The sequence below is a fragment of the Tasmannia lanceolata genome, unplaced genomic scaffold, assembly GCF_043159265.1.
Source record: "Tasmannia lanceolata isolate RefF3 unplaced genomic scaffold, GAP_Taslan_0.1 ptg000012l, whole genome shotgun sequence".
Lineage (NCBI taxonomy): Eukaryota > Viridiplantae > Streptophyta > Magnoliopsida > Canellales > Winteraceae > Tasmannia > Tasmannia lanceolata.
Window position 1 is genome coordinate 11227399 of NW_027518689.1, and position 26213 is coordinate 11253611.

General features: G+C 38.0%; 1 protein-coding gene across 1 annotated transcript; it reads right to left on the minus strand.

The window, feature by feature from the left end:
* Positions 1–2993: 2993 nt before the first annotated feature.
* On the minus strand, positions 2994–24531 carry LOC143887620 (serine/threonine-protein phosphatase PP2A catalytic subunit-like). Its single transcript, XM_077391728.1, has 6 exons — positions 23980–24531; positions 16537–16651; positions 9481–9589; positions 9311–9388; positions 3548–3739; positions 2994–3446 (listed from the first exon to the last, which is right to left on the minus strand). The coding sequence occupies exons 1-6, from the start codon at positions 24230–24232 to the stop codon at positions 3273–3275; spliced, it is 921 nt and encodes a 306-aa protein (XP_077247843.1). The 5' UTR covers positions 24233–24531; the 3' UTR covers positions 2994–3272.
* Between the last annotated feature and the right edge of the window lie 1682 nt (positions 24532–26213).

Below are 26213 nucleotides of genomic sequence, written 5' to 3' on the forward strand. Positions count from 1 at the left end.
AAAATAGGGGTTTTGAGAGAGAGAGAGAGAGAGTGCTGATTTTTGCAAAACCCCTAAACTGATTTTCTCAAAACCCTAACTTAAAATCTCAAAAAATAACTGAGAGGGAGAGACTACCAACCTGTGAGAGGAGGTTCGCTCAGAATCAGAGGCTACCGGAGAGAGGGAGAGAGAGGGTGCCGTTGAGAGAGAGAAACGCCGGAGAGAGAGGGCCGGAGAGATCACACCGAAGGCCGGAGAGAGAGAGAGAGAGAGAGAGAGAGAGAGAGAGAGTGAGTGAGAGAGGTGAAAATAAAAAAGTTAACTTTTAAGGAGTAAAAACTACGATTTTGACTGAGAGGTAGATTTGTCTTAAAAATCCCAAACCCGTCACTATCACTCTACATTGGTCATTTATAACTCTCCCCCCTCCTGACACGTCATTATCACATTAAAGCCTTTTTTTTAGTCATTTTCTCTTAAAAGTATGGATAATACTTATTTTTACTAAAATATCCTTGAAATAATACTTAATTGGAGGGTATTTTAGTGAAATAATATAATAAAATCAGATTTCGGCTGCCCGTCATGCTTTCGTTAGTTGTCTAGATCCGATAAATAATGGATCCTACTATTGGAATCCGAAATGTCTATGGATCATGTTAGTGCGTCTAAATCCGGGTCTGATTAAGTTCGGATTCGGATGGTCCATTGAACTATATGCATCCATTGACACCCCTAGTGAGCCTGTGTGGTTCGCTCTTTTAAAATTGAGCTATGGAATGGCTTTCTGCCAAATTGTCTAACAAATCACTTTTTATTTTAAATGAATAAATTCTGGATTATCTTGTAGAAGGGAAATGTAAAAAAATTTAGGAAACCTCTTTTGCAAGGCCTAGGTGATCCAAACACTTGACGGTCGGGCACCATATAAAAACTCGGATTGAAATTTTAACATGAAGTGAGGAGTGCCATTATCAAAACAATTGCATGGAAAATACTGCAAACCACTGAACCAGTAAGCAAACTACTCCACCACTCAATTATACAGCTGGAAAAAAATAGAGATCAAACAAACAAAAGCTCTCTCTGTCTCTCGTCAACATCAAATGAGAGAGAAAGAGAGAACCCTTACCTTCTTAGGAAGTTTATTCTCCTCTCCATCCTCAAATACTTAGCTCCCTCACCCAGTTTATTCTCCTCTCCATCCTCAAATACATCAAATTGGCTTACACCATATAAAAACTCCCTTTCTAAAAGGCATTATATTGACCCACTTCTGATTCATTTACATGATCTTAATGCTATTTAGATCACTTGATCGGATGATCAAGACCATTGATCATGCGTACTTGTACATATTTTTTTCCAAAAGTACAGTGGGGGCTCCCATGGTTCAATGATCCGAACAATTCATTTCTTGGACCCTTAAATAGGTTGTGCTCCAAAACTCATCTCCATTAGATGATCTGACGTCCGATCTTGAAAGGTTTCTTTAATGTGCCATCTCTCAACATATTGGAGGGCTAGGATCATTCTATGGGGATGGTTTTCTAAACACATCATATCTAAGTACTGTGGTGCTCACTTCATGGGATGATCCAAACCGTTCATTTGTTGGGGCACAGTTGTTCCCCGTAAATCATCTCCATAGGATGGTCCTAACCCTCCGATGACAGGGTTAGGATCATCCTATGGGGATGATTAATGGGGTAACCTATGTTGTGGCCCAACAAATGTACAATTTGGATCATCCAATGAGGTAGGCCCAGTAGTACGTATGTGATAAACAAAAACAATTAAAAATTAAAATCCCTCAAAATTCAGTGTACTTGCATCCCAATCTAGCAAATACATGCAGTTAACCATCAATTCCTTGCTTTTGTTATAGTATTTACAGTGTTAGCTTGCTTTGGTTGGGTAGATGAGATGACTATTGGGCGAATCTTTCTCTGAGTCATAGAGATAGATAATCAAGATAGAGTTTTTTCTTTCCACGATTTAGATGGAAATGATAAATTATGGTTAATTTAGAGGGATGGCCCCTCTAAGTAAAAATTGAATTGGGACGGTTCAAGACAAGTTATCATTTTTCGTCGATGCTGTTTGTGAGTCAGATTGGGGTGTATGAGACCTTAGCTTAATGGCCCTTAGAGTTCAGTCAATAGCACAGCAGCAAGAAATATATGTTGTAGTTTTTTGCATAGTAAATAGGAAAAAGTATCTGATTTGTTTTAGAATTTTTTCCAAACTCTTCCCAAACATTTGCCTGTTTTTCCAAACATTATGCTCGCCAATTTATTCTCGAATTCAAATTTTGGAACTATGATCAGCAAAGATGTGTTCTTTTGATGCAACAACCATTTTCCTCAGATGCAGTTCATTTGTACTGAAAATTCATTTTAAATGATACAAGTACGTACTGGGCCATCAAGATCAGTCCTAGTAATCAACAGTTGAGATCCACACAAGGACATTGCTATAAAATTGAGGTGTGTTAGATGCCATTCAAAAAAGTTTTTTTTTTTTTTTTTTTTTTTTGAGGTGTTAAGTTGAAAGCCACATGGCCCTGGTCCCATGTGTAACATCCTACCACAAGATTAGGACCTACAAATTACTTTATTGGAAAAATAAAGGGGCTATAACCATTCTATGAAGGTGGGTCCGACAGAAATGGGCAAGAACTGCACCCGTCATTCAGATCAACAGATCTGATCATGTCAACAATGGATCCTGCTTAGTTCATCTGCAAACAAGACATAATAATATTTTGTTCCAATGAACAAAAGAGAAAAAAAATGGTGTTTTTTTTTATGGGCAAGTCCACATGAATTTCTGCAAACAAGACTTATCAAAAAAGACTTATCAAAAAATATCTGCAAACAAGACTTATAAAAAAAAATGGTGTTGATAAGTCCAACGTGGACATGTTCCACATGAATTTTCTGTAATGCAAAAGATAGAGAATAAAAGTCATTTTGGTTCAAAATCTCTTGGGAGGAAATGGTGCAGACTGGATTTCAACTTTGGTGTTTTCTTTCAATGAATTATGTTCAATGGATTATGAAAGAAGAAAATATGAGATATCAAGTTATTGCTGCTTCTTTTTACAAGACAATGAACAACAAAGCCTTCCAAGGGTTTCTTCCTAATTAGGCATACCAAAGCAGCAGCAACACAACTCCAAACAAAAGAATGAGAATGATCTATCCACTTACCAAAACTCCTCTTTTCTAAGACACATCTACATGGCAGAAAGCGTGCATTACCAACATGTGAGAAGGATAAGGAGATTACAAAAAATAGTCGGGAGTCTTGCGTGTTGTGTCGGGCTCAATCTGCCGGGGAGCCGGGTCAAACTGAAGAAAATTCTGATCCATTTTCTCCCCAATCTCAAGTATTGCCGCCATGTTCCCACAGCGGTAGCAGTAGTTTGGCGCACTAAATACTGTTACCACATTCTTTTCCTGCAAAACACAACCACCAGTATCACAAATTCAGAGATCCAAGTTAAGATCAATAGAGTTGAGAACAAATCTAGTCTAAAATGTCTTATCACGTCACTGACCTGACACCAATTGTAACCTTCCATGACAAGTTGATGGGCTCTCGCGACAAGGGTCAGGCCATTGGTGTGGTTGAACTGAGCAGCAATATCCTGTCCGAACGTGTATCCAGCTCCCCTTGGAGATATTCCCCACCCACATCGGTCATCTGGATCAGACCAGAGAAGATCGCACATGGGTCCCTCATGCGGAACCTACATTAGACACATCAATGAAAACATCAAATAAGATGTGTAGTTAAGAGGAAGTTGGCCAAGCGAAAGAAGGCTTATCTCTCTTCAAAATCCCAAGGGATGTGGCAAAGAAATTGGAAAAACCAAAGTTTCACCATAGACTCCTCCGAGTTGACTCCCTTTTTTTTTTTGAAAATTGACAAATATATTCATACCAGCAAAATTTACAATGGGGACCAGTAGTCCCACCAGATTTACATAGTATGAATTGCCGAGGAGCATTCTCCTTAGCCCAAAAGAAAAACCCATTACCCTTTACATTACCCAATAGCCTCAATTGTATCGAATCCAACAAAAAGTATGATATTGTGGGGCCACCAAGTCAAGATCGTGACCTGCCACGTCACACAGACTTCTCCAACACATTCCGAATTCGATTTTCAAAAATCCCGCTCGAAGGCCCAGAGCTGTCGTGCGCCCCTAACCGTGCATGATAGCCAACCACGCAACAACATCGTCGGATCTTCGAAGGCCTCCACCTCGTACCACCACCAAACACCGGCGAGTCATCTTCCCCGCCGTCGACCACCTCCTTCTCCACGGTCACCACCTCTAGTCCCTCCTACATCTCCTCCACAAAAGTCATCTCCGCCGGGAAAGTCTCAGCCACCATCACCGTCATAAAAAATCTGGCAAACCTCAATTGTTGCTGGCCACCACCCACGATCTTGATTCCGATGACCACAGCCTTCTACAACCAAACCGAGCAATCCTATTGCTAAATCTGGCAATCCATAGCTTCACAGATCCTCCACGGCCTCCAGATCCTATAATCCACGGCCTCCACGGCCTCGCTCCACCTATAGCCGGCCTTCCACGGCTCCAGGTCCAGCAACTCACGGCCTCCGGCAACTTCCACGGTTTTCCTCGGCTCCAGATTCAACTTCACGGCCTCCATGGCCCCAGATCCCGCCTCCACGGAAGAGCCATACTCCAGATCTGGCCTCCACAGTTCGGATCCGGCCTCCATGGCTCATCTTTTGCCAGCAATGGGGAGAGACGAGAAAGAGAGGACGAGACTCAAAAAATACAGAGAAATGGAGGGAGACAAGAGAGAGCCAGCAATGAGGAGAGACGTGAAAGAGATGGCGAAACTCAAAAGAGAGAGAGAGAGAGAGAGAGAGAGAGAGAGAGAGAGAGACTACCTCCCTCTCTAGGGCTTCCATCGAGCTAGGGAGGGAGCGCTTCAAATCGCCTTTTTTCGCCCAATAACACTTCCCCTTCCATAGACCTAAAGGGGTAAGGGATTCGCAATAATCAAAACATGAGTAGACTCCCTTTTACCTTGTCCTACAAAGTCAATCTAAACTTCTTTTTTTTAAAGGAATCTAAACTCCTTTGACTCTACAGTTATGACCGAGTCAACCAAGTACTCAACCGCGTTGTGCCGAGTCAACTAGGATTCGCTTTGGACGCGTTATGACCCGCATCCGCATTTTTGAAACATTGGGAAAACATCAAAGAAAATTTTACAAGAAGGTAGCAAGGAATGGAAGATGATTCAACAGCTTGTAAAGTAGGAGTGCCAATCAAAAAGAGGAGGCGGGCTAGGGGTTTAGGGATTTCAGTGTTTAGAAACAAATTGCTCTTTAATAAAATGTTATGAGGTTTCAATATGGGGACGCTAAGTAAGATTGTAGAGATATAGATAGAGGAAGAGAGGTTAGCAATACATTTGTCAAGCCAAAATGAGTCTACAATATGGATTAAGTTTAGGTAGCCATATGGAGAGGGCTTGATTATGTTTTGTGAAAATCTTCTGCAAGGCATGCTTACCTAAGATTGGCCATGAAAAGGAGGTTACCATTGTAGACATGGTTTTAAATTTCCACCAAACCCGACATGAAAGGACTGAAATGTTTCCATTTCCATAGCCACCAAAACGATACTGAAACCGAATGCATAAAACAAAAGGGCGGCCCAGTGCAAGAGGCTCCCGCCATTGCGGGTTCTGGGGAGGGCTAGATGTACGCAGTCTTACCTCTGCTTTGCAGAGAGGCTGTTTCCGTGACTCGAACCTTTGACCACCCAGTCACAATGGAGCAACCTTGCCGATACTAAAACCAAATGCATACCGAAACTAAAAGCGTAAGTGCATTAGTGGTATACTATATCAGTATGTGTTCAAGGTTTTAAATTTCAGGTTTTGGTTTTGGTCGCTATGGAAATGGAAACATTTCAGTTTCAGTTGGAAATTTCGGTGGAAAACTTGTAAAATCACGGAGACATGCAAATGATAGGATTTAAAGATGAAACTATGGGAAATGCTAGAATAAGCACAAATACATACATAGAAACCATCACATAGGCATGCCAATCATCAATAATGGTTTAAAAACAACGAACACCTAGTGACACACATGTCTGATTATTCGGCACATATCAAGTTTCACATGTAATTCATATAAATACTTATACATAATATATGCACCATACTTCGCATGCAATTCATATAAATATAATTTTTTTTTTTAAATTGACAGAAAAAATATAATTATTTAACACGCATTGTTTTAAATTTTCACTAGAAACCGACACGAAAAGACCAAAATGTTTCCCCTTTCATCCCTATCGAAACTGAAACCGAAACAAACAAAATGCATAAACCAAAATCGTAAGTGTAATACTAGTATACTATATCAATATGTATTTCAAAAAAAAAATTATAAGAATTAGTGAGGTGCATGCATTATATATTAATATTAATATGAAATGCATGTGAAACGTGACATGTAGTGAATTATTTAAATTTTCACCGAAACTGACACGAAACAACCAGAATGTTTCCATTTTCATCCCTACCGAAACTGAAACGATCGAAATGCATAAGCCAAAACTTTAAGTGTAATACTAGTATACTATATCAGTATGTGTTACATAATTATATTTATATGAAATGTATGGGAAGTGTGGTGCATGTATTATATATAAATATTTATAAGAAATACATGCGAAACGTGATATGTATTGAATTATCTGCACAACAGTGCATGCCACTAGGTGTTCAATGTTTTTAACCCGTTATGGATTGTTTTCATGCCTATGTGATGGTTTCTAAGTGTGTATTTGTGATTATTTTAGCATTTTCTAAAGTTTCATCTTAATATTCTGCATATGTTTCCGGAATTTTACAGGAATTACACCGAAACAACCAATATTGAAACATTTCTGTTCCCGTGGCGATCGAAACAGAAATTTAAAACCTTGATTGTAGATTGTTATATGTTAGAGAGTGTATGTGAGAGTGAGTGTGAGAGAGACTGCGTCGGGGGGTGAGTGGGTTAGCAGTGATGAATTTGTCGTTTTCTTAATTTCTATGTCTGGAAGCGTTTGTAAATCAAGTTGAATGCAAACAGAGAGTTTGGGAATTTTTTATTTTTTTTTTAATAGGTAAGCTGGATTTGAACCTCCAAACTCAAGGGTGAAGAACAAAGCCTATTGCTTGGGAGATCCAACTAATCTTTTAATGATGATTCTCTTAATTCCCTAATTTTATTTTGGGCTGGTGTTTGTATGTTCTTAACACATCCTCGCAGACATCGGAATGTTTAGGAGGTTCCCATGGTGGAATGGCTTCAGCTCAGTTTTGAAGGCACCAACGAGGTAAAAGAGAATGGTGGTAGTACTAGCACAGTGGCTCGCTTGAGGGATCATCTTGACCCAAATTGTAGCTTAAGTTTGGCTTATGCAGGTTAATGAATCACTTGTCCAAAAAAAAGTAGCTTTGGTGATTTATTATTGAGTTAAACCTTGGCAGTTAGCCAGTGTATCGGAAACGATTTCTCTTTCTATCATGTCTATAGAAGCTAATGATGTAGCAGACTAAATTGCTAAAGAGGTTGGTCTTAGAGAGGCCTTTGTTTTGCAGCAATCTTTACCCTTCTTGTAATTTCTTCCATTTTAATAAATGTTTTAGTCATCATTCAAAAAAAGGAAAGTGCTTTTTTACTAACATAATTTGGTATGATCTATGATTTGGCTGACAGTTCGAATTTATTGCCGACTCACATGTCCTATCGTGTCCGACACGACACGCGTGTCCACACGTGTCAACACTCCTTTGGACACTTTTACTTGTATTGCTGGAAGTTTTAGCTTAATGTGGGTGTGTGGACATGTTTTTCTACCGCGTCAAGTGTGACATTCTGTTTATTATTGAATATTGTGTTTACCTCATTTAGACAACTCGTATCCATGTTGAAACTGGACACACGAATCCATATCCACAAATCATGATTACATATACTTTCTATTTTAGCTGTGTCCCCGTTTCTAAAGTTTGGGGGTTTGCCATGTCCGACACTCCGTGTCCGTGTCCACAAATCATTGGGTATGATGCAAAAACAATTGCCTCGCCAGCAAAGGTGTTTTGGATCATGTAGGATTCAAAGCCAATCTCTAGTCATCAAATGTATAAGAAAAAAAAAATCATTCCGTCAGAGTTGTCCTCACCAACAATCACTTGGTGAACATCAGCAGTGACACTTCTCATGATGAAGAAACAAGGTCACCCGTCGAAGTAAAGGAAATATAAAGTGGATTCAATGGACTTTGGCGTGTAGTAGAACCTTGGGACTTTGTTCTAAGCAAATAAGGCGTGGAGTGGGGAGAGTGAATTAACTTAATCAAATAATTAAGATCCTAAAATTTTCCTGAACCTAGTTTGCAGATTATTACCAAAGAAATTTTTGTCTTCACTTGCCAACTTTCTAGAGACCAAGGGTGATTTAAGGAATCCGTTGGCATTTTCTTTTGAACAAATGTTGTTTTCACAACTTCTTTCTAGGACTTACAGATGAATGAGGATGTGTTGGCTTATCAAATTAAAGGCCCTAAAAAGGCAAACCATGATGAGTGAAAGCAAGGAAGTTTTGATAGAGTTAAATTTAGAAAAGGTCAGGCTAAGGATAAAGTAGCAACATTAGACACTAAAAAGTTGCCTGTTTTCTTATGCAAAGGGTTTACTCTCGAACAGGAATGTTGAGCATAATTAACCAAGAGACATTACCATTAAAATTTTAGTGTAACCTGTTTCGTCAAACTTGAATGGAACAAAATCTTCTTTCACTATACAGCGACTTCGCAAGGGGAAGAAAATATGCGAAGAACTTCAATTAAGGGCTTGAAAATTAGAAGAAGAGTATGGAGGCAACAATAATTGGTTTCTTCCGAAGGGTCTTCAAATCTAAATCAATAGACTGTCTGAATTATGAGAGGTGATCTCTCAAGCCTTTCAGTTGCAGGGAGTTCTTATCTCTAGAGGCTCACTTCTCTAAGGAAGAGCATGAGGAGCCATTTTTAGTATAAAGTATAAACTCCCTGGTCTAGATAGTTTCCATCCTTTCTCCAAGAGTTTTGCCAATTAATTGAAACAAAGTAATGATTCTTAATTATTAGTTGTTTTCCTAACATTAGTTAGCTGATGTGTTTATTACTGTCAAAACAGACTTCACCCCAAAATCAAGGGAAGAAGAACGGGTGCATGCATGATTAAATCCTTAAAAAACAATAAGGAGAAACCTCCATGCATACCTCTTGTATACGATTCAAAGCACGAATATTATCCAATGTGTCCAAGGATGGGGAGAGACCACCATGCAGACAGAAGACCTAGAGCATACGAAGGCATACAATAAGCACTTGCCAGAAGTGATCATATGCTAAATTCAAGTAAAAAACCAGCATCATTCTAAAACTCAGACCTGACTCTCAATAAGGGCTGTAAGGGGTAGATAATCAAAAAGATCAGTAAAATACTTCCAAACATTCGCATTTCCATATTTTCTCAAGCATTCATCATAGAACCCATACCTGAAACCGTAACCCAAATTGTTAGTAGAAAACATGAATAACTTTTAGGGTGTTCTTGGATGTAAAATATTAAAAACTTCAGAAAGCCATATGCAATATTCATAAAATTTGTTTTAGAAAGTTGTGTTATTGGGTGGCTTATAAATAATATGTTAAATTGCAAATCAATTTCACATAAGCCATTGTGTCGCTTTGGTTGGTCTTCAAACATGCAATTTAACAAAAATATAATAGAAAGAATGAGCCATGCTAGAAAGTACCATGATCAGATAATCTGGGTGCATAATTGCACGAGTTCAGGATCACAGAAATAGCATATGTATGGCTAACCACGTGCATCGGGGTGCATAATTGCATGAGTTCAGTATCACAGAAACAGCATATGTATGGCTAACCATGTGCATCTGGGTGCATAATTGCACGAGTTCGGTATCATAAATATAGCATATGTATGGCTAACCATGTGCATAGTGCGCTAACAACATCTAATTACATGTAGTGTGGGTCCGCTCATGCATTTTTTTTTTTTTGTCTTTGCCTAGCAAGTGCAATACGACTAAGAAAGCATGCATAAGACAAAAAATCAAAACATACAAGATCCCATAAATACTTTATTAGAATGGGTGGAGCCCACCTTTCTCTACAAGCTCAAGGAAACCCTATTTAAATTGAAGACAACAATGAGCTATTGGATTCAAATAGGGTTTCAAAACAAGCCAAAATGTGGCCAAACCAAATAATAGTCAACTCGACGCAGCGAGGCCGAGTACTTGGTTGAAACGGTGATAACTCGGAAGAGTCAAAGTTTTGACTAAGGTGGTCCAACAAGGTAGAGACTCGACGATTGATGTAGGGGGCGAGAAACTTTGAAGCAGTAGTTGCAAACATTGGAGACTCCCAATATACTCAATTTTCCACATTAAGGGGAGATTGATGTGGGGGCGAGAAGTTTTGAAACAGTAGTTACAAACATTGGAGACTCCCAATATACTCAATTTTCCACATTAAGGGGACATTTCTAATAATCATCAAAATTCGATGTGCTCTACCATTACTTGTAAGACTTTTGGTAGACCCTCACATTGGTGGACAGTCCAAACAAGACAACAGTGACCATGGGCCCCAAAATCATATAAATGACTAATCATGATAAAAGCCCGAAAAGGGTACCAAACATATTGATTATAACCATAACCAAACAAAAAGTTGGCCCCATAGTTTTCTAAGGGAAAAGGGTGATTACAAATACATCCTCTTTTTTTTTTAAATGGTACAAATACACCCTCTATTTTAACCATAGCAACTCCCTTTAATGTTTCTACAACTATTTTTTCCGCTATAAAACCACTACAAGGGCAGCCCTGGAAAATAAAGGGTAGGATTTATCATTTCTCATAAAAAAAAATATAATGGATTTACACCAAAATCCCGCAGAATCCGATTTTGAAAAGCCTTGAATAACGCATTTGATAAGAGTAAAATTATGTGGTTCAGTGGGCAAGGTTTTAGGTTTCGGTTTTGGTATGTATTTCAGTTGTGGCAGAAATGGAAACATGTCAGTTTCGGATGGAAATTTCAGTAGATAAAGTATAAACATATGGAAACATATGCAAATGAGGAACATTTATGACGAAACTTAAGGAAATGCCAGAATAATCACAAGTACACACTCAAAGACCATCACATAAGCAAGAAAACTACCCACAATCGTTTAATAACATCGAACAACAAGTGACGTGTTGTCACGAATGCCTGTTAATTCAGTACATACCATATTTCAAAAGTAACTCATAAATATTTATACATCAAACTATGCCGCATTTTAGATGCAATTCATATGAATAAAATTATGTAACACGGACTGCTATTTTTTAATATTTAATAAAAATATGACAAAGATGGAAAATAGTGAGAAAATACAACATAAATTTATGCATAACAGCGTAGGGCTAAATCTACAAATGCCTTGACTTTGTTAGTTTTTTGAAAGTTTAATATTTTTATTTTTTTTAGATAAAAAATAGTTCAAGGACGACATAAGCAAGAAAACTACCGATAATCACTTAATAACATCGAACAACAAGTGACATGTGTTGTCATGGATGCCTGTTAATTCAGTACACACCACATTTCACAAGTAATTCATATACATATTTATACATCAAACGTATGCCGCATTTTAGATGCAATTCATATGAATAAACTTATGTAAGAGAGACTGATATTTTTTAATATTTAATAAAAATATAACAAAGATGGAAAATAGTGAGAAAATACAACATAAATTTTATGCATAACAGCGTAGGGCTAAATCTACAATTGCCTTGACTTTGTTAGTTTTTTGAAAGTTTAATATCTTTTATTTTTTTAAATAAAAAATAGTTATAATATTATTAAATATAGTATATGCATGGTTTTAAATTTCGACCGAAATCCGAAATTTCGGACCGAAATCGACCGAAACCGAAATTTCATTTTTCGCCATTTACCAAATTTCGGACTGAAATTTCGGATTTCGGTAATTTCAGTCAGAAATTTCGATTAAATGCCATTATTTATTAAAATAAAAAAAAGTGTTACAAAATTTTGGTTCGTTTTTCGGTGGGGTCCGAAACGGTTACCGAAACCGAAATTTTAAACCATGAGTATATGTAGTACAAAATACTACAATAGTATGAAGGGACATGATATTTTCACGCCCCCAGCAGTACGCAAGCAGCGCCCGCCTTATAACGTGATTTGACGTGAACAGTGGGCAACTTCAATGTTTTTTGACGTCAAATCACGTTATAAGGGGGGCGCACGCGTACTGCCGGGGGGGGGGGGAATATCATCTCCCTAGTATGAATTGTGTTATTTAATATAACTTTCTTGTCCATTTTAATCTTTTATAAATTTTAAATATTACTTATCATTTTTAATATTTTCAATACAAAAAATTAATTACTTTTCTTTTTTAATAAAATAAATAATTTTGTAGCATTTTCTTAAGTTTCATTTTAAATTTCCATCATTTTCATAGGTTTCCAGAGCTTTTCGTAATTTTATAAGATTTTCACTGAAATTTCACCTACATGTTTTCAAGTTTCTACCGAAATGATGTAACTAAGGGTGTCAATTTTGGCTCGGGCTCGGAAGCTCGCTCGAGCTCGGCTCGAATCCTTAACGAGCCGAGCCCGAGTTAGGCCAGGCTCGGCTTGGCTCGGCTCGTTAAGAATTTAATATGTTTAAATATATATATTATATATTAATATATACACTAAAAGGGTTGTCTAGGGAGTGAAATGGGGAGGCAAAATATGTCACTTCTTTTTTGGAACCCCATTTGTTACTTGGACCACCCCCCTAGTGTAAAAAAAGTAGTAAAAAAACACTAGATAGGGCTGTCCAGGGAAAATGAGGGGTGTAAAATTAAAATAATTCGAGCTCGATAAGGCTCGCGAGCCTGGCCGAGCCTGACCTAGCCGAGCCGAGCTGAGCCTGGTTCGAGCCCGAGCCCGAGCCGAGCCTGGCTTTTGAGCTTAACGAGCCGAGCCGAGCCTGGCCAAGCTCGGCTCGGCTCGTTTACACCCCTAGATGTAACAAATACACTTTTGATTTTGGTTTCGGAATGTGTTTCAGAGGGAAACATAAATATTTCAATCGTTTCGTGCCAATTTTGGCAGAAATTTAAAACCATGTCTCTGGGCTCATTGAAACACAAATTGGTTGAGACTCTCGGACTACAGTCATATGGTGGTACAAGGTACTACCAAAGTTCGAGAGGGCAATAAACCGAGTAGCACTCACGAGCAACTACAAGTGGGCATGAGGTCTCAAGTTGAACCTCTAATGGTGCAACCCTCACAGGGAGAATCTGTAGACCAACAACAAGCCACTAGAATTGGCCGAATCTAGCACAGGTCTGATCGCACAAGCTAGGCGGCTCCAACGAGTCATTTGTCCAATGTCCAGTGGGTCAAAATGGCATGACAACCGTTGTTCATCACATTTAAAAACCAAGCGATGAAAGGGACATCACATTTGTTGTCAACGGCATGCAGGCTTGGGATGGAAGGGGACCCCTCTAACATTATTGCCTGGGCTAATTGGGACAGCAATGGTCTCTTTGGAGGCTTTCACCCCAAAAACAATGGACGGATGTAGGGCGTCATCATTTTACAGTCAGACTTATACCAAGAAATACTAACAACTTAGCAGATAGGCTTGCGAAGTGTGTGCAAATAGATGGACCTTAGTCATTGGGCAACTCCTCTGATCAATCCATTTGCAGTAATTTTGGCTCCGTTCCCCTCAATAAATCAATTACCATTTCAAAAAAAAAAAGATGGGAAAAAAAGGAAAATGTGTGTGTGTGTGTGTGTGTGAGAGAGAGAGAGAGAGAGGACTATTGAGAAACCATTTTCTGCAACTTAGAGCACAACAAAGGAATAACTCTCCACTTCCAAAGGATGTCCCCAAATTTGCAACGAAATGTCTCATAGAAGTACTAATGAACTAGTGAACTACTAGCTAAATCTAATGTTAGGAGGGAATGAGGGATTCTTAAATATTGGGGGAACCTTTGCCCCCATTGTAATATTTCTTTGTATTTTATTTTAATATAATATTATCCACTTTCCAAAATTACGAATCTTCCCCCTCATTGTAATATCTCTTTGTATTTTATTCTAATATATTATTATCCTCCTTTAAAAATTCCAAAAGATTTCCCCCACTAAAAGATGCCAAAATTATTTCCAAACTTTTTTCTCGAAATTCCGTTCAAGTCAAAAGAATGATGTATGGATACCGATGATTAACAGACCAATTTTGTCATTTAAAAAATAAAAACAACCAATTTGGAATCACAATTCAAAAATCCTCTTATTCCCCTCATTCGATTAACACCAAAAGGACAAAACAGATCTAACTTTCCACGAGCTCTTCCATTTATCTTGGAATGGGGTCGTAAGAGAAGAAATTGACCATTTGTTTTGAAAACACCCCAAAACATGAGAAAAAATCTGACCAAATCATCGTATTCATCTACATTGAATGTGGTTTGAAAATTCCTCCACCTCCTTGCAAAGCATATGCCAATTGGCATACTAGAATTCTTGTTTTTGGAGCATATGGCATGTGCTATACATATTTGGCTAGTGCCAAAAAAAAAGGCTTCCATGCAAGAAGGCATTGGGGTTCTCTGGAACTTAGAAAGTGGAGGCTATATACTAGAGGCAAAATGAGGCGCAAAAGAAGTAAGAACTGACTCTCAAAACAACCTTAGGGGTCACTTGCCCAAATCATCTTGCCCGGAGGAGAACAGATATAAATAACCTTTAGAGAATTAACTAAAGAAATAAGGCAATTACCGCATCTATGAAAGACTTCACACACTCCCATTCTCATGACACTTTCCACCCACCCAGCTATAAATCCTCCAGAGATATCAAATATAAAACTAGTGTACTAGTGGCACTCAACCAATCCTTTTTGGAATGAATCTAGTAGAAACCAAATATATTCCTCTGCTTTTGTATAAAAACACCGAGCAAATTAACCTACAGTAAGTTGACAATACGATAAGATGACTTGTAGAGCATAAGGATAACATGAGATTTTAATTTTTTTTATACTAGTGCACCACTAAAAAAAAATAAAAGAAAAAGATAATCATAATAAAAGAAGAAGAAGAAAGTACTAGTGTACCATTGGCACTCAACTAATCCTTTTTTGCAATGAATCTAGTAGAAATCAAATATATTCCAATGCTTTTGTATAAAAAAAAAAACGAGCAAACGAACCAACGGTAAGTTGATAATACGATAAGATGACTTTCATAGAGAAGAAATAACCAATAATGCATGTAACATGAAACAGATGGAGCAATAGTTAGTTGGCAACATGATAGAATGGAGCAATAGTTAGTTCATAAGGATAACTTGTGTCCCCAAGCTTTTTCCATTTGAGTAGCATCCAATTTGTAATTTGATATTTTGTTATGTCAAGTTTATGCCGAACTAAACAAAATAGTCACTCAAAATGAAGAAGCGTGAGGTAGTCCATTTATCATAATATGGTATTAATAAATGCAAATATACAAATATGCTATAAATACTATAGCATTCAATGAAGTATACATGTATGTCCTTTTTAACATTCAAGTGCATAAATTTAATAAAGTAGAGGACAATCTAATTGCCTCTAAAAGGGTCAAATAGTTGCCATGCTGCCATTTCAAATCTGACGGTGCAATCAAACAAATATTAGCTTTGTTGATGTGAACCCCAATATTTAATGTTGGAAGCTCACATACAAAAGCTCTGAACCTTGATGGTATTAGTCTAAAATCTGATTTCAGGAAAAGAATTTTAATTCTTTTACTAGCACAAAATGGCAATAGGAACAATGAAATTGAACCGAAAGAGGAAGCACATACAATTCAAATTGAAAGGTACTATTGCAACTTACCTGTCATTAAATTACTTGCCAATTGCCCACTGGGTCACAATTTAGTGAATCAAATGGATAACTTCTCTCAGTAGTACATCAGCAGTTTGTTCAAACAGGAAAGGCATTTCAACTACCGAACAAAGATGGAAGTCAAAACAAATAAACAATTGAACAGAGATTTCCAAGCTAATGTTTATGACTGGAAATTATATGATCATACTTGACACTGTTAAATGATGCAGAATATAATTATGTACTTTTTTTGAAAGGAAATATAATTATTCACTTGACAAAGCATTACCATTTATCACTCCTGCCCTTTATCTTTGTGAAAGTTCAATGCTATTCAACCTTAAAGTTGTGATCCTAGCTTACTCACCAGCAAAAAAATAAGAACATTTCTTAATGTCTGAATTTCCTTCTTATAATCAGTAAATCAGAATAAATCAGAATCCATTAATTGGATAATAAAGAAATACTATGACAGACCACAAAGCAAGCAAAGATCTTACACTTGAGTTATTTGTCGGCTCTCATGGTTTCCCCTCAGGATAGTAATTCTATCTCTATAACGGACTTTCAATGCTACTAAAAGCGTGACAGTTTCCACCGAATAGTATCCACGATCTGCATTAGAGCAACAGAAAAATATTATCGAGACGAGGTACTAGCGAATACTGTAACATAAAAATTATATAAAAAAATGAAGCAAAGATAGGTTTAGACTAGCAATTTGATTAAAACTAGATACAGGAAAACATCACTTGCTCGCTTACCAATCAACTTTAAAAAAAGAAATATAGAACTAGGACAAAGTTAGGCATACTATATATATATATATATATATATATATACTAGAGATAATGGGACCCACCTATCAAAACATGAGGTGTGAAATGGTACTGGGCCCTACCTCAAAAACTAAAGTGTAAAATGGTTGATCTTGCCTTCATAGTTTTCACTGAGCGGGATAGCAACATGAATGGAAGACATCCACGGTTTTTTTCTTTTTTGAAGGTTAACTATGCATAGTATAAAGAGCATAGTCCGGGGACCGAGATGGTCGCAAACAAGAAATCAAAAGAGACAACAAAAGATTAAAAAAAATAACACACTTAAAGAGGGATGGAATAAAAAAAAACTCAAGATCTGATGAGTCTACTCTGGTTCTGGCCAACCGGTTTGCCTCGCTATTTGCTGAGGGCCATGAATGTTAGAAAATAATGGAATGGTGCTCAACACGGTCAAGGATCTCCTCAATCTCATCTGCAAATCTCCAAGGGAAACTGGCTCTTTGCTGCATCCATAGGATAACATTAAGAGAATCCTCTTCCTGGCTTTTTACAAAAAGATTCCATGGCTTATTTCCTTCTGGCCGCTGTTAACAACACTTATGGATCAATACGATCTACTACTTACATATGGATATGGATACAATCTACTACTTCCTTCCGGCCACACTATTCTGTTAGAAAATAACGGAATGGTGCTCAATACGGTCAAGGATCTCCTCAATCTCATCTGCAAATCTCCAAGGGAAACTGGCTCTCTGCCGCATCCATAGGATGACATTGAGAGAATCCCCTTCCTGGATTTTACAAAAAGATTCCATGACTTATTTCCTTCCGGCCGCTGTTAACGACACTTATGGATCAATACGATCTACTACTTACATATGGATATGGGTCTAGATCTATATCTATATTCCTATTTCTAAGTGGCTAGTAATGCACATGCCTTTCTATATACCATTTTAGGGTGCAACCGAAATGACTTCTTTAGGCTTTGATGCCTACGGACATGGCTATCATATATAAATTCCGGGTTGGTTGCCTTCAATCATTTGTGAACTGGATAAAAACAGAAATGGAAGCCTTGTCGCCTTTTAAATTTGCTTGGAATCAGAATAGTTGGTTCAGATCTTCTCATCAAGGAACTACTCCAGCAAATTATAAATAGCTTGGTTTAATAAACAGGAGGCCATATGTAGCACCAAAACATGAATTAGATTCACGGTTTCCTGCCTTGTTTGAACAGGGGATAGCAAGCGATGAAAAACATGATCTATGGGATTTTTGGGTGATTTTCAGCCTTGGATCATTGCAAAACATTCACTAGTACTGCCGGGCTAATTGTATGCAATCAAAAGGCAGATCCTCTTTGCTGGAAATAGTCTGCAACTAGAACGTGAATACCATCTCTGCAAATTCGTGTTGCAACGAGCAGTTCAGCAGCATGTTATTTATGAAATAAACATCGTCCAGTTCAGAGTATAGCAGTCCACATTCATACTTTCTCGGGTTTGAACTATAGCTGAATCGTATGAGGTTTGTTATCTGTTAGATTGGAAAGGATATCAGTGTGAATTTTAGCTGTTTTTGGCAAGGTTTAGAGCAGTAACGATTTAAATCTATTCTCTGGATCAAGTCATGGATTCCACATTGATTTTGGTGTGACTCGTCGTTGAAAAAAGTGGGTTTTGGCTTGATTTGTCAATGTTAGATTCATCATAGCAGATCGTGCGATTGGGCATTTTATCATACCAAAACCATGGAATTCTGGGTTTGCTGTATCCAGTCGACTTGTCGGTTGATAGCAGCGAGTGTAAGATTGTTATCTCCATTTGATTCATCCAGGTTTGGAGCATCTAGCTTCTTGTTGCTTTGCTCCTTATAGATTGTGAATTGAAAACAGTTATAATGAGTTCCTCGTGGATTATCATCAAAGATGTGGTGTATGGAAAGAGCTTCTTCAGTTCATGTATTTAGAAGTAGTTATTGTAGATTCACTGTTCGAAATCTCATTGCAACAAGGATCCTATGTGGATTGGAGTTAGAGCTTTGCTTGACAAAGATAATCCAGAGGGCATCCCCACTTGTGCAGGTTTGTGGATTCAAATCCAGAGTTCTCAGGTTTGCACCATATACCAACATGTTCTTGGAATGTATAGCCACTACTATTATTGTTGTCCTTGATTCTTGATTGAATCTATCATTAAACGGCTCTATACTGGGTGAATGATAGCTGCAATGTATCTGCTGGTTTGAGAGTTGATTACACACATCTTCTAATCATATACATTGGGTCATCTTTGGTCAATGAAATTCAAATTGAGAAGCTGTTGATATCTTGCTAATCTTAGGTGGAATAACTTGGATGAACCACCTAATACTAAATCAGTCTAAATATTTCCATTACTGACTTGTAATAGTTATTGGAAGATTATTCCAATCATTTCCTTTTAGTATTTACTTGTAATCTTGGATATAATTGCTTGAACAAATGGTGCATAGATTGGTTTACTTCCATATTAACCGCCACTTGATTTCTTTTGTAATCTTGGATATAATCGCTTGAAGAAATGGTCCCTAGATTGGTTTACTCCCATCTTAACCGACACTTGCTTTCTTTTGTATATGAGTTTTTGCACATTATATGCTTGAGATTGTGGAAATGCTGATTATATCCTTCGATATTGAGATTGAGTAGGAAGACTACTAGATTCACTTCAGTGGTATCATGGCATCCTATCCATGGTCTCTTGCATGGGTATAAAAGCTCCCTGCTCCGGTTTTTTTTTTTTTTTTTTGAATGGGACTCCCTGCTCAGGGTATATATAAGAGATTTTCTTCCTTGTTTAACTCAGTCAAAATGCGAGTGTATGCGTGCATAATTAATGGCTTGTAAACTGTTTTCTTTTCTTTTCTTTTTTGAACTGTATATATTATTTTCATTAAAAACGTCAGAAAATACGAAAGAAAGATGGCGGGGGCAAGTGTCCCAAGAACAGCAAAGCTCACAAAAGGTAAAACAAATAAAAAAATACATTACATGTTATTGAAGTTCCAAAGATCAAAGCCTAGCAATTTACATCTTCCTTTGCAAAACCATCCAACACATTATATACACTACACAGAACGTGGGGTGACTCAAATATGGATTCCCAAAATGGAATTGGCTAACCTCCAAGGGCCAAGCTTTTCATTGAGGGCCATGCAGTGGCATTAGCAGTCACCTTCAACCAAAAGAGAATCGAAGAGGTCATACATGAATGGAGCCCAAATAGAGCACGTAATTCTGCTTCATTAGAGTTATTTTATTATTTATTTTTCTGGATGGCTTCAATAGAGTTAGTAACCCAATCAGATAATAGAATGAATCAATGATTCCTCCCTTCCACATCTCTAATCATTCCTCTAGAACCACCACCACAATTCCACTCTATGGAATTTGGGTGAGGAGCAAACCGTCTCGCAATGATTCCACCCTCCTCTATATGGCTGCAAGCATTTTGCTTCTACTTGCAAAAAAGGTCTATCATAAAAAAAAACATCAAGATTCCTTTTCAGATAGATCCTAACTGATAATAGAGAGCTTACCACACCCTGCTCTCTATCATGTCTCTTGTTTAGATATGCGCTTGATTTCATTTGGATTTAAGATTCGTGACTGCAATTTCTTTATTAAATATTGTCATAGCGTCAAGAGTTTCCGTTTTGAACTGAGGAGGTTTCAATTGAACTAAGAGAATGAATTGGGATCGGTTTATAGTCAGAAATAGCTTCGGATATAAAGTTTATTTCTAGAGGAGTGTTGGATATATTTCACCTAAGTTTCAACTTTTGTTCTTACATGATTCTAGCATGTTCTAGTAGTCATTTGTTGCAAGTGCTTTAAAATTAGAAGCAACTTGGAAAGGTCTAGTATCACCCTCATTAAAGCGTCTCTTTCCAGCCACCCCGTTCACTTTATTTGCCCATCCAATTAAAATTCATGTGGGATGGCAAAGATAGTTGAAAGGATTCAAAAGGTGGATCGCACCATTTTTCCATCCTCATTAATGGTGATCAAAAGGGTTATTTTGGTATATCCAGAGGTTTAGGGCAAGGGGACCCATCTCCCTTCCTGCTCACTTTGGCGACAATAAACATTGTTTACATTATTGCTAGAGCAGATGACTTTGGATATATTACGGGCCTTGCCACTTGTCCCGACGATCCTCGTATCCCTCATCAATCATCTTCATTATGTTGACGACACTATAGTCTTTGCTGAGGCATCACTAACTTAGGCAGCTAAGATCAGTGTTTTAATATCCCTAAATGAGAAAAACCATTGGGCAAATAATCAAAACGAAGAAATCCTTCATGCGTGGCATTTATCTTTATTTCTTTGAGGTTGAATTCATTGCTGCAGTTCTTGGTTGTAACACATAACCTTTGCCAATCAGATACTTTGGGATTCCACCGTTAAGGATGGGAATTTATGCCTTCATCATAGGGACCTAGTAAATGAGATTTGAATCCCGCCTACAAACGTAGAAATGCTAGTATCAATCTCTCCCTAGAAGGATCACCCTTCTCAAGGCCTCCTTTTTATAATTTTATAGGATTTCTCCTTCGGTGGAGGACATAATTAACAAAAAATTTTGAAACTTACTTTGGAATGATGATGTAATTTTTAGAAAAGTTCACCTGATTAACTAGGAGAGTGTCTCAACCAACGTTTGTTGGCAATCTTGGTATCAAGAATGCAAGAACCCAAAATGATGCTCTTCTAGCAAAATGGTGGTAGAGACCCTTCAATAACAAGGCGATCATCTCTAAGTACAAATATCTTGATGAATGCCTTCAGTTGGGAGAAAGGGAGTATGAAGAGGCAAATCTGGAAGAATTGGAAGTTGGTCTTGCAATCTTTCTTCGCTCACGTCATTGCTGTGGAGACCCGAGCCAGAGGGCTCCCTTCTGCTTCAGGGTGAGGGAAGGAGGGCTCGCTTTGGAGAGCTCTTTGGGAATGCAAATGATCCGTAGAATGAACGGTTTGCATTCCCTTGACATATAGAGTCAACACTTAGAAACTTTCTTTTAGTTGGATGAGTGGTGTGGTGTCTTACGGCCAGGTCCTTCCCCAACTTTTTGCTCTTGTTGTCAACCCCAGAGCCTCAACCGTGGACTGCTATGGGGGAAATATCGCCCAGAAAGTTATTACTCTATTATGGCATGAAGGAAACTCTCTTAGGATAGCGAATGAATTTCATGCATTTCTGATTTGGCCATGCATTTCTGATTTGGCTTGCAAGCACTATTTTCCTCTTGAGGATTATGAGGATTAGTTGAACTAGTCTTCGAAGCGCAATCTTTCTATTAAATCCTTCTCTATTTTGGCCATAGGTTCCATTTTGAGCCCAAAATTCCCCATATCCTCTAGATCCACAGCTTTCCTATGGTGTGTTCTTCATGGTAAAATTTCTTATTAGTGACTAATTAGTGAAGAGACATCATTATTAGGCTCAAGATTGTGTCCATTGTGGCTTCATGTTGGAGTCCCCTTCTCGATTATTTACTCATTTCCGCAGAAAAATCCAGGTATGGAGTTACTTCTTAGGTTTGTTCAATGTGAGTCCATAATCCATATGGCTCGGTTTTATTGTCCATGTGGAGGTGTGGTGTAAGCTAGCAAGAAATACGAGACTTGATTGCCTTTGGAAAATCCTTCTCCCTACAACATTATAGATTATCTAAAAGGACGTGAATGATCAATTTTAATAATAAAGCTAATCCAATTAGTACTTACAATCTGCTCAGTTGGAATTGGAGGAATTTTCTCCAATATAATTCTGAGGTTATCTGCTCCTATGCATGCCCGTGTTAGAGTTGTAATCCGGCGGAGGCAGAGGTTCGTGTAATTTGGAGTTAAGCCAAGTTGATATCATTGCTCAATGCTACTCAACTATGGATTGAAGGTGACTCCCTCAACACTATTTGATGGCTTCGGATGGAATCTACTCCCCTTGAAGATTTAAACATCTGTTCAGATATATTTCCAATGTGTTGAGTGGTGCAGTGTAGATTCCCCCACATTTATAGAGAAGGCAATGTTGATGCCGATCAGCCCACAAATTTATGTGTGATAAATATCAAAATAACAAATTGATATTGGTGAAGAACATTGGGGAGAAATGCTATTGGTGGCCTATGGCGGGGTTGAAGGAATTCTATTCCTAGAGCAGGATAATTTTTTTAAGGACGGAGTCACACCTACACAGGGATTAAGTTTTAAAGCTAATTAAGGTCAGTACATGAAAAATTCATGCAGAGAAGACAATATACTAAAGAAAATTGCCGTTGTTTACCCAACTTACAAACATGACTTCTAGAATGATTCGCTATCAAACCTCTAATTATATAAGAAATTAAAGCGCAAAACATAAAAAACCTCAAAATCTCTACAACTACAACATCAATCATGCAAAGATCAGGATCAAATATTATATCTAACCCATTAATTACACCAAGTTCAAATTAAATTCAGTACGAAAACAACAATAAGAAATCAAAATTCCCAATATGTCATAACCAATGTTACGTACCTAAATGGGTCCCACTCTAGTTGTTTGTTATGGACAGGAAGAGTCTTAGAGATAAGAGATCTAGATTGGCTTGCGCAGGAGTTTTAGGGGAAGGAGTCAAGTGGGTTTTCTATACATAACATGTAATAGTTTTTATTTAAATCAATGAAGAAACTTGTTGCATTAAATGCGTCTTTGAGCACAAAGGAGGACTGATCCTTCCCTCAAACTTGTTGCATATGATGTTACGAAGCCGAATCAGTTCGAAACGTGATTGATCTTCTTAAAGGGAAGATCAGCCTCTTGAACCACTTCGAGGGAAGAGTCAGTCCTCCTTGTGCAAGAACTCAACTCAAAGGATAAAATTCTTCTTCATTCCATTATAGAGAAACTAATAAGTGTTTATATAACTAAATAAATATTAACCTAATATTGACTAGCATCCAAATCTATCCTAGTTGCTTAATCTATCTTACTTGCCTAATCTACCATCCAAATAATCCAAAGACAATCTGATATATTCTAAATAAATTAGTGGACCCATCTAGGCACATAAGAGATAATAGAAATCAAGAATAGAAGGGATATAGGAAATAGGGGAACAGACCTACATAATCCCCCATGAAGAGGTAATTGGTATCGGGGGCGTTTCCACCGATCCGAAAAAGCTCGATGAGATCGTGGAACTGGCCGTGGATGTCCCCACAAACGGTGACCGGACATTTCACCGGTTGCACGTTCCATTCCTCTACGAGGATTGTCCTCGCGTGCTCGCATAGAGCCTTCACCTCTGCCTCTGGAAGATATTTGCATTCCATCAGATGCTCTATCTGATGGTCTAGATCCGCTAGAGTAGGCATCTTTAATCCCTATTTCTTCTCCTTTTTCTTCTGATTTCAAGATCCGATCTATGTACCAGTGGATGTTAGGGTTAGGGTTTCCTAAGATCAGTGGGACATCTCCGGAGGAGGAGATCTGGCGGGTGTTAGGGTTAGGGTTAGGGTTTTGGGATGGGGAAATTGGGGAATTGATTTCGATCCTCCTTCTCTTTCTTCGCTCATTCCTCGTCTTGGGAAATCCTTTTCAGGGAGGAGGGTAGAGAGAGAGAGAGAGACGTTTTTTGCTTTCTCTTCTGTTTAATGGTTGTAATGTAAGACCCCCTTGAGAGACTCCGCAACAATATTATATCATAATGAGGTGTAAATGTAATTTTTGGAAAATCGAAGGGAGGCGGGGGATGAAAAAAAAAGGGCGATGATATTTTCACTCCCCCTAAAGTACGCATTCGCTCCCCTTATACTGTGAACAGTGGGCAACTTTAACGTCAAATCACGTAAAAAGGGGAGCGGATGCGTACTGCAGGGGGAGTGAAAATATCATTGCCCAAAAAAAAAAAAAGGGCAAATGATGAAAAAAATGCAAAGCTTCTGTGAAATTGTGAATGAAGGGCGGGGTTTTAAAATTCAGCAGAAAAGGGCTGTTACGTACGGTTGGGAGAGGAAGTTTACTAAAATACCCTTCCATCCATTTAACCTCTCGTTTTACACTTTCACCATCTTTTACCATTTTGCAGTCGTTTTATACATTTTTCACTCGTTGTTTTCAGTCGTTCTCTCCCTTTTACCTCGCCGGAAAATACTATTGTTGCCGGAAAGGTTGCATACGCGTCGGAAAGTTAAGCTTGCCGCCGGAAAGTGTAGCTCATCTTGCCAAAAACAGTAGTTCAACTCTCCCAAGGTATTTTTTAAACCATTTAATGTAGGGTTTCATTTTTTGGGTTTTCTTCTTGGGGTGTTGGATATGAAATAGTTGGAATCATTAATGAAATTTTATAAGGCTATAATTAGTTCATGTGTTAGGGTTTGAAATGGTTTCACTTGATTTCTAGTTTATCCATGGTTTGCAAAGGGTTTGATTTTGTTGATTTTCGTTTTTTTAGGGTTTCAATGGATTGAAAGAAATAAATTTTAGAAACCAAATATTTTCTTAGTTTCCATGTATTTGACTATGGTTTCGAAGGATTTAATGTAGGGTTTCTATGTTTTGAAGGGTTTCATTTAGGGTTCGAAAGGGTTCCATTTGTTTTGAAAGGTGTAACTGTGGTTTGTTAGGATTTCATTCATGATTTGTAGGTTTTGAGGGGTTTAATTTTGGTGGGTAAGGGTTTTATTTTTGTTTTCAAAGGGTTTCAATTGATTTTGTTGGGAGAATGACTGTTATCGATTTTGTTTTGCACTCTTTTGAAAGAAGGGAAAGAGGCATAACCATTTATTTTGGGATTTTTGAGACTTTCTTTCCCTTGAAACCAGTAAGTATGGTTCCAAGGATCCTTGTAAGCAGTTATTTTCATTCCAACTGTTTAATAGTGTGTTTCCGTAGTGGTTACGAGGTATAAAATGTGGTTCCGTAGTGGTTGTGGGGTATAAAATGTGGTTCCGTAGTGATTCCCGGGTATAAAATGTGGTTCCGTAGTGGTTGAGGGGTATAAGATGTGGTTCCCTAGTGGTTCCGGTGTATAAAATGTGGTTCCGTAGTGGTTCCAGGGTAGAAAATATGGTTCCCTAGTGGTTCTGAGGTATAAAATGTGTTTCCGTAGTGGTTTCGGGGTATAAAATGTGGTTCCCGAGTAATGATGGGGTAAAAAATGTGGTTCCCTACTGGTTCTGGGGTAGAAAATGTGGTTCCCTAGTGGTTATGAGGTATAAAATGTGGTTCCGTAGTGGTTCCGAGGTATAAAATTTGGTTCCCTAGTGGTTCCGGTGTATGAAATGTGGTGCCGTAGTGGTTCCGGCGTATAAAATGTGATTTTCAAGTGGTTCCGGGGTGTAATATGTGGTTCCC

Coding starts and splice junctions, on each gene's coding strand:
- LOC143887620 (XM_077391728.1), bottom strand. CDS start 24,232: ATGCCTACTCTAGCGGATCTAGACCATCAGATAGAGCATCTGATGGAA. Junction 9,590..16,536: donor AGCCGACAAATAACTCAAGT/GTAAGATCTTTG, acceptor TTACGGTTTCAG/GTATGGGTTCTATGATGAAT. Junction 3,447..3,547: donor AAGGTTACAATTGGTGTCAG/GTCAGTGACGTG, acceptor TGTGTTTTGCAG/GAAAAGAATGTGGTAACAGT.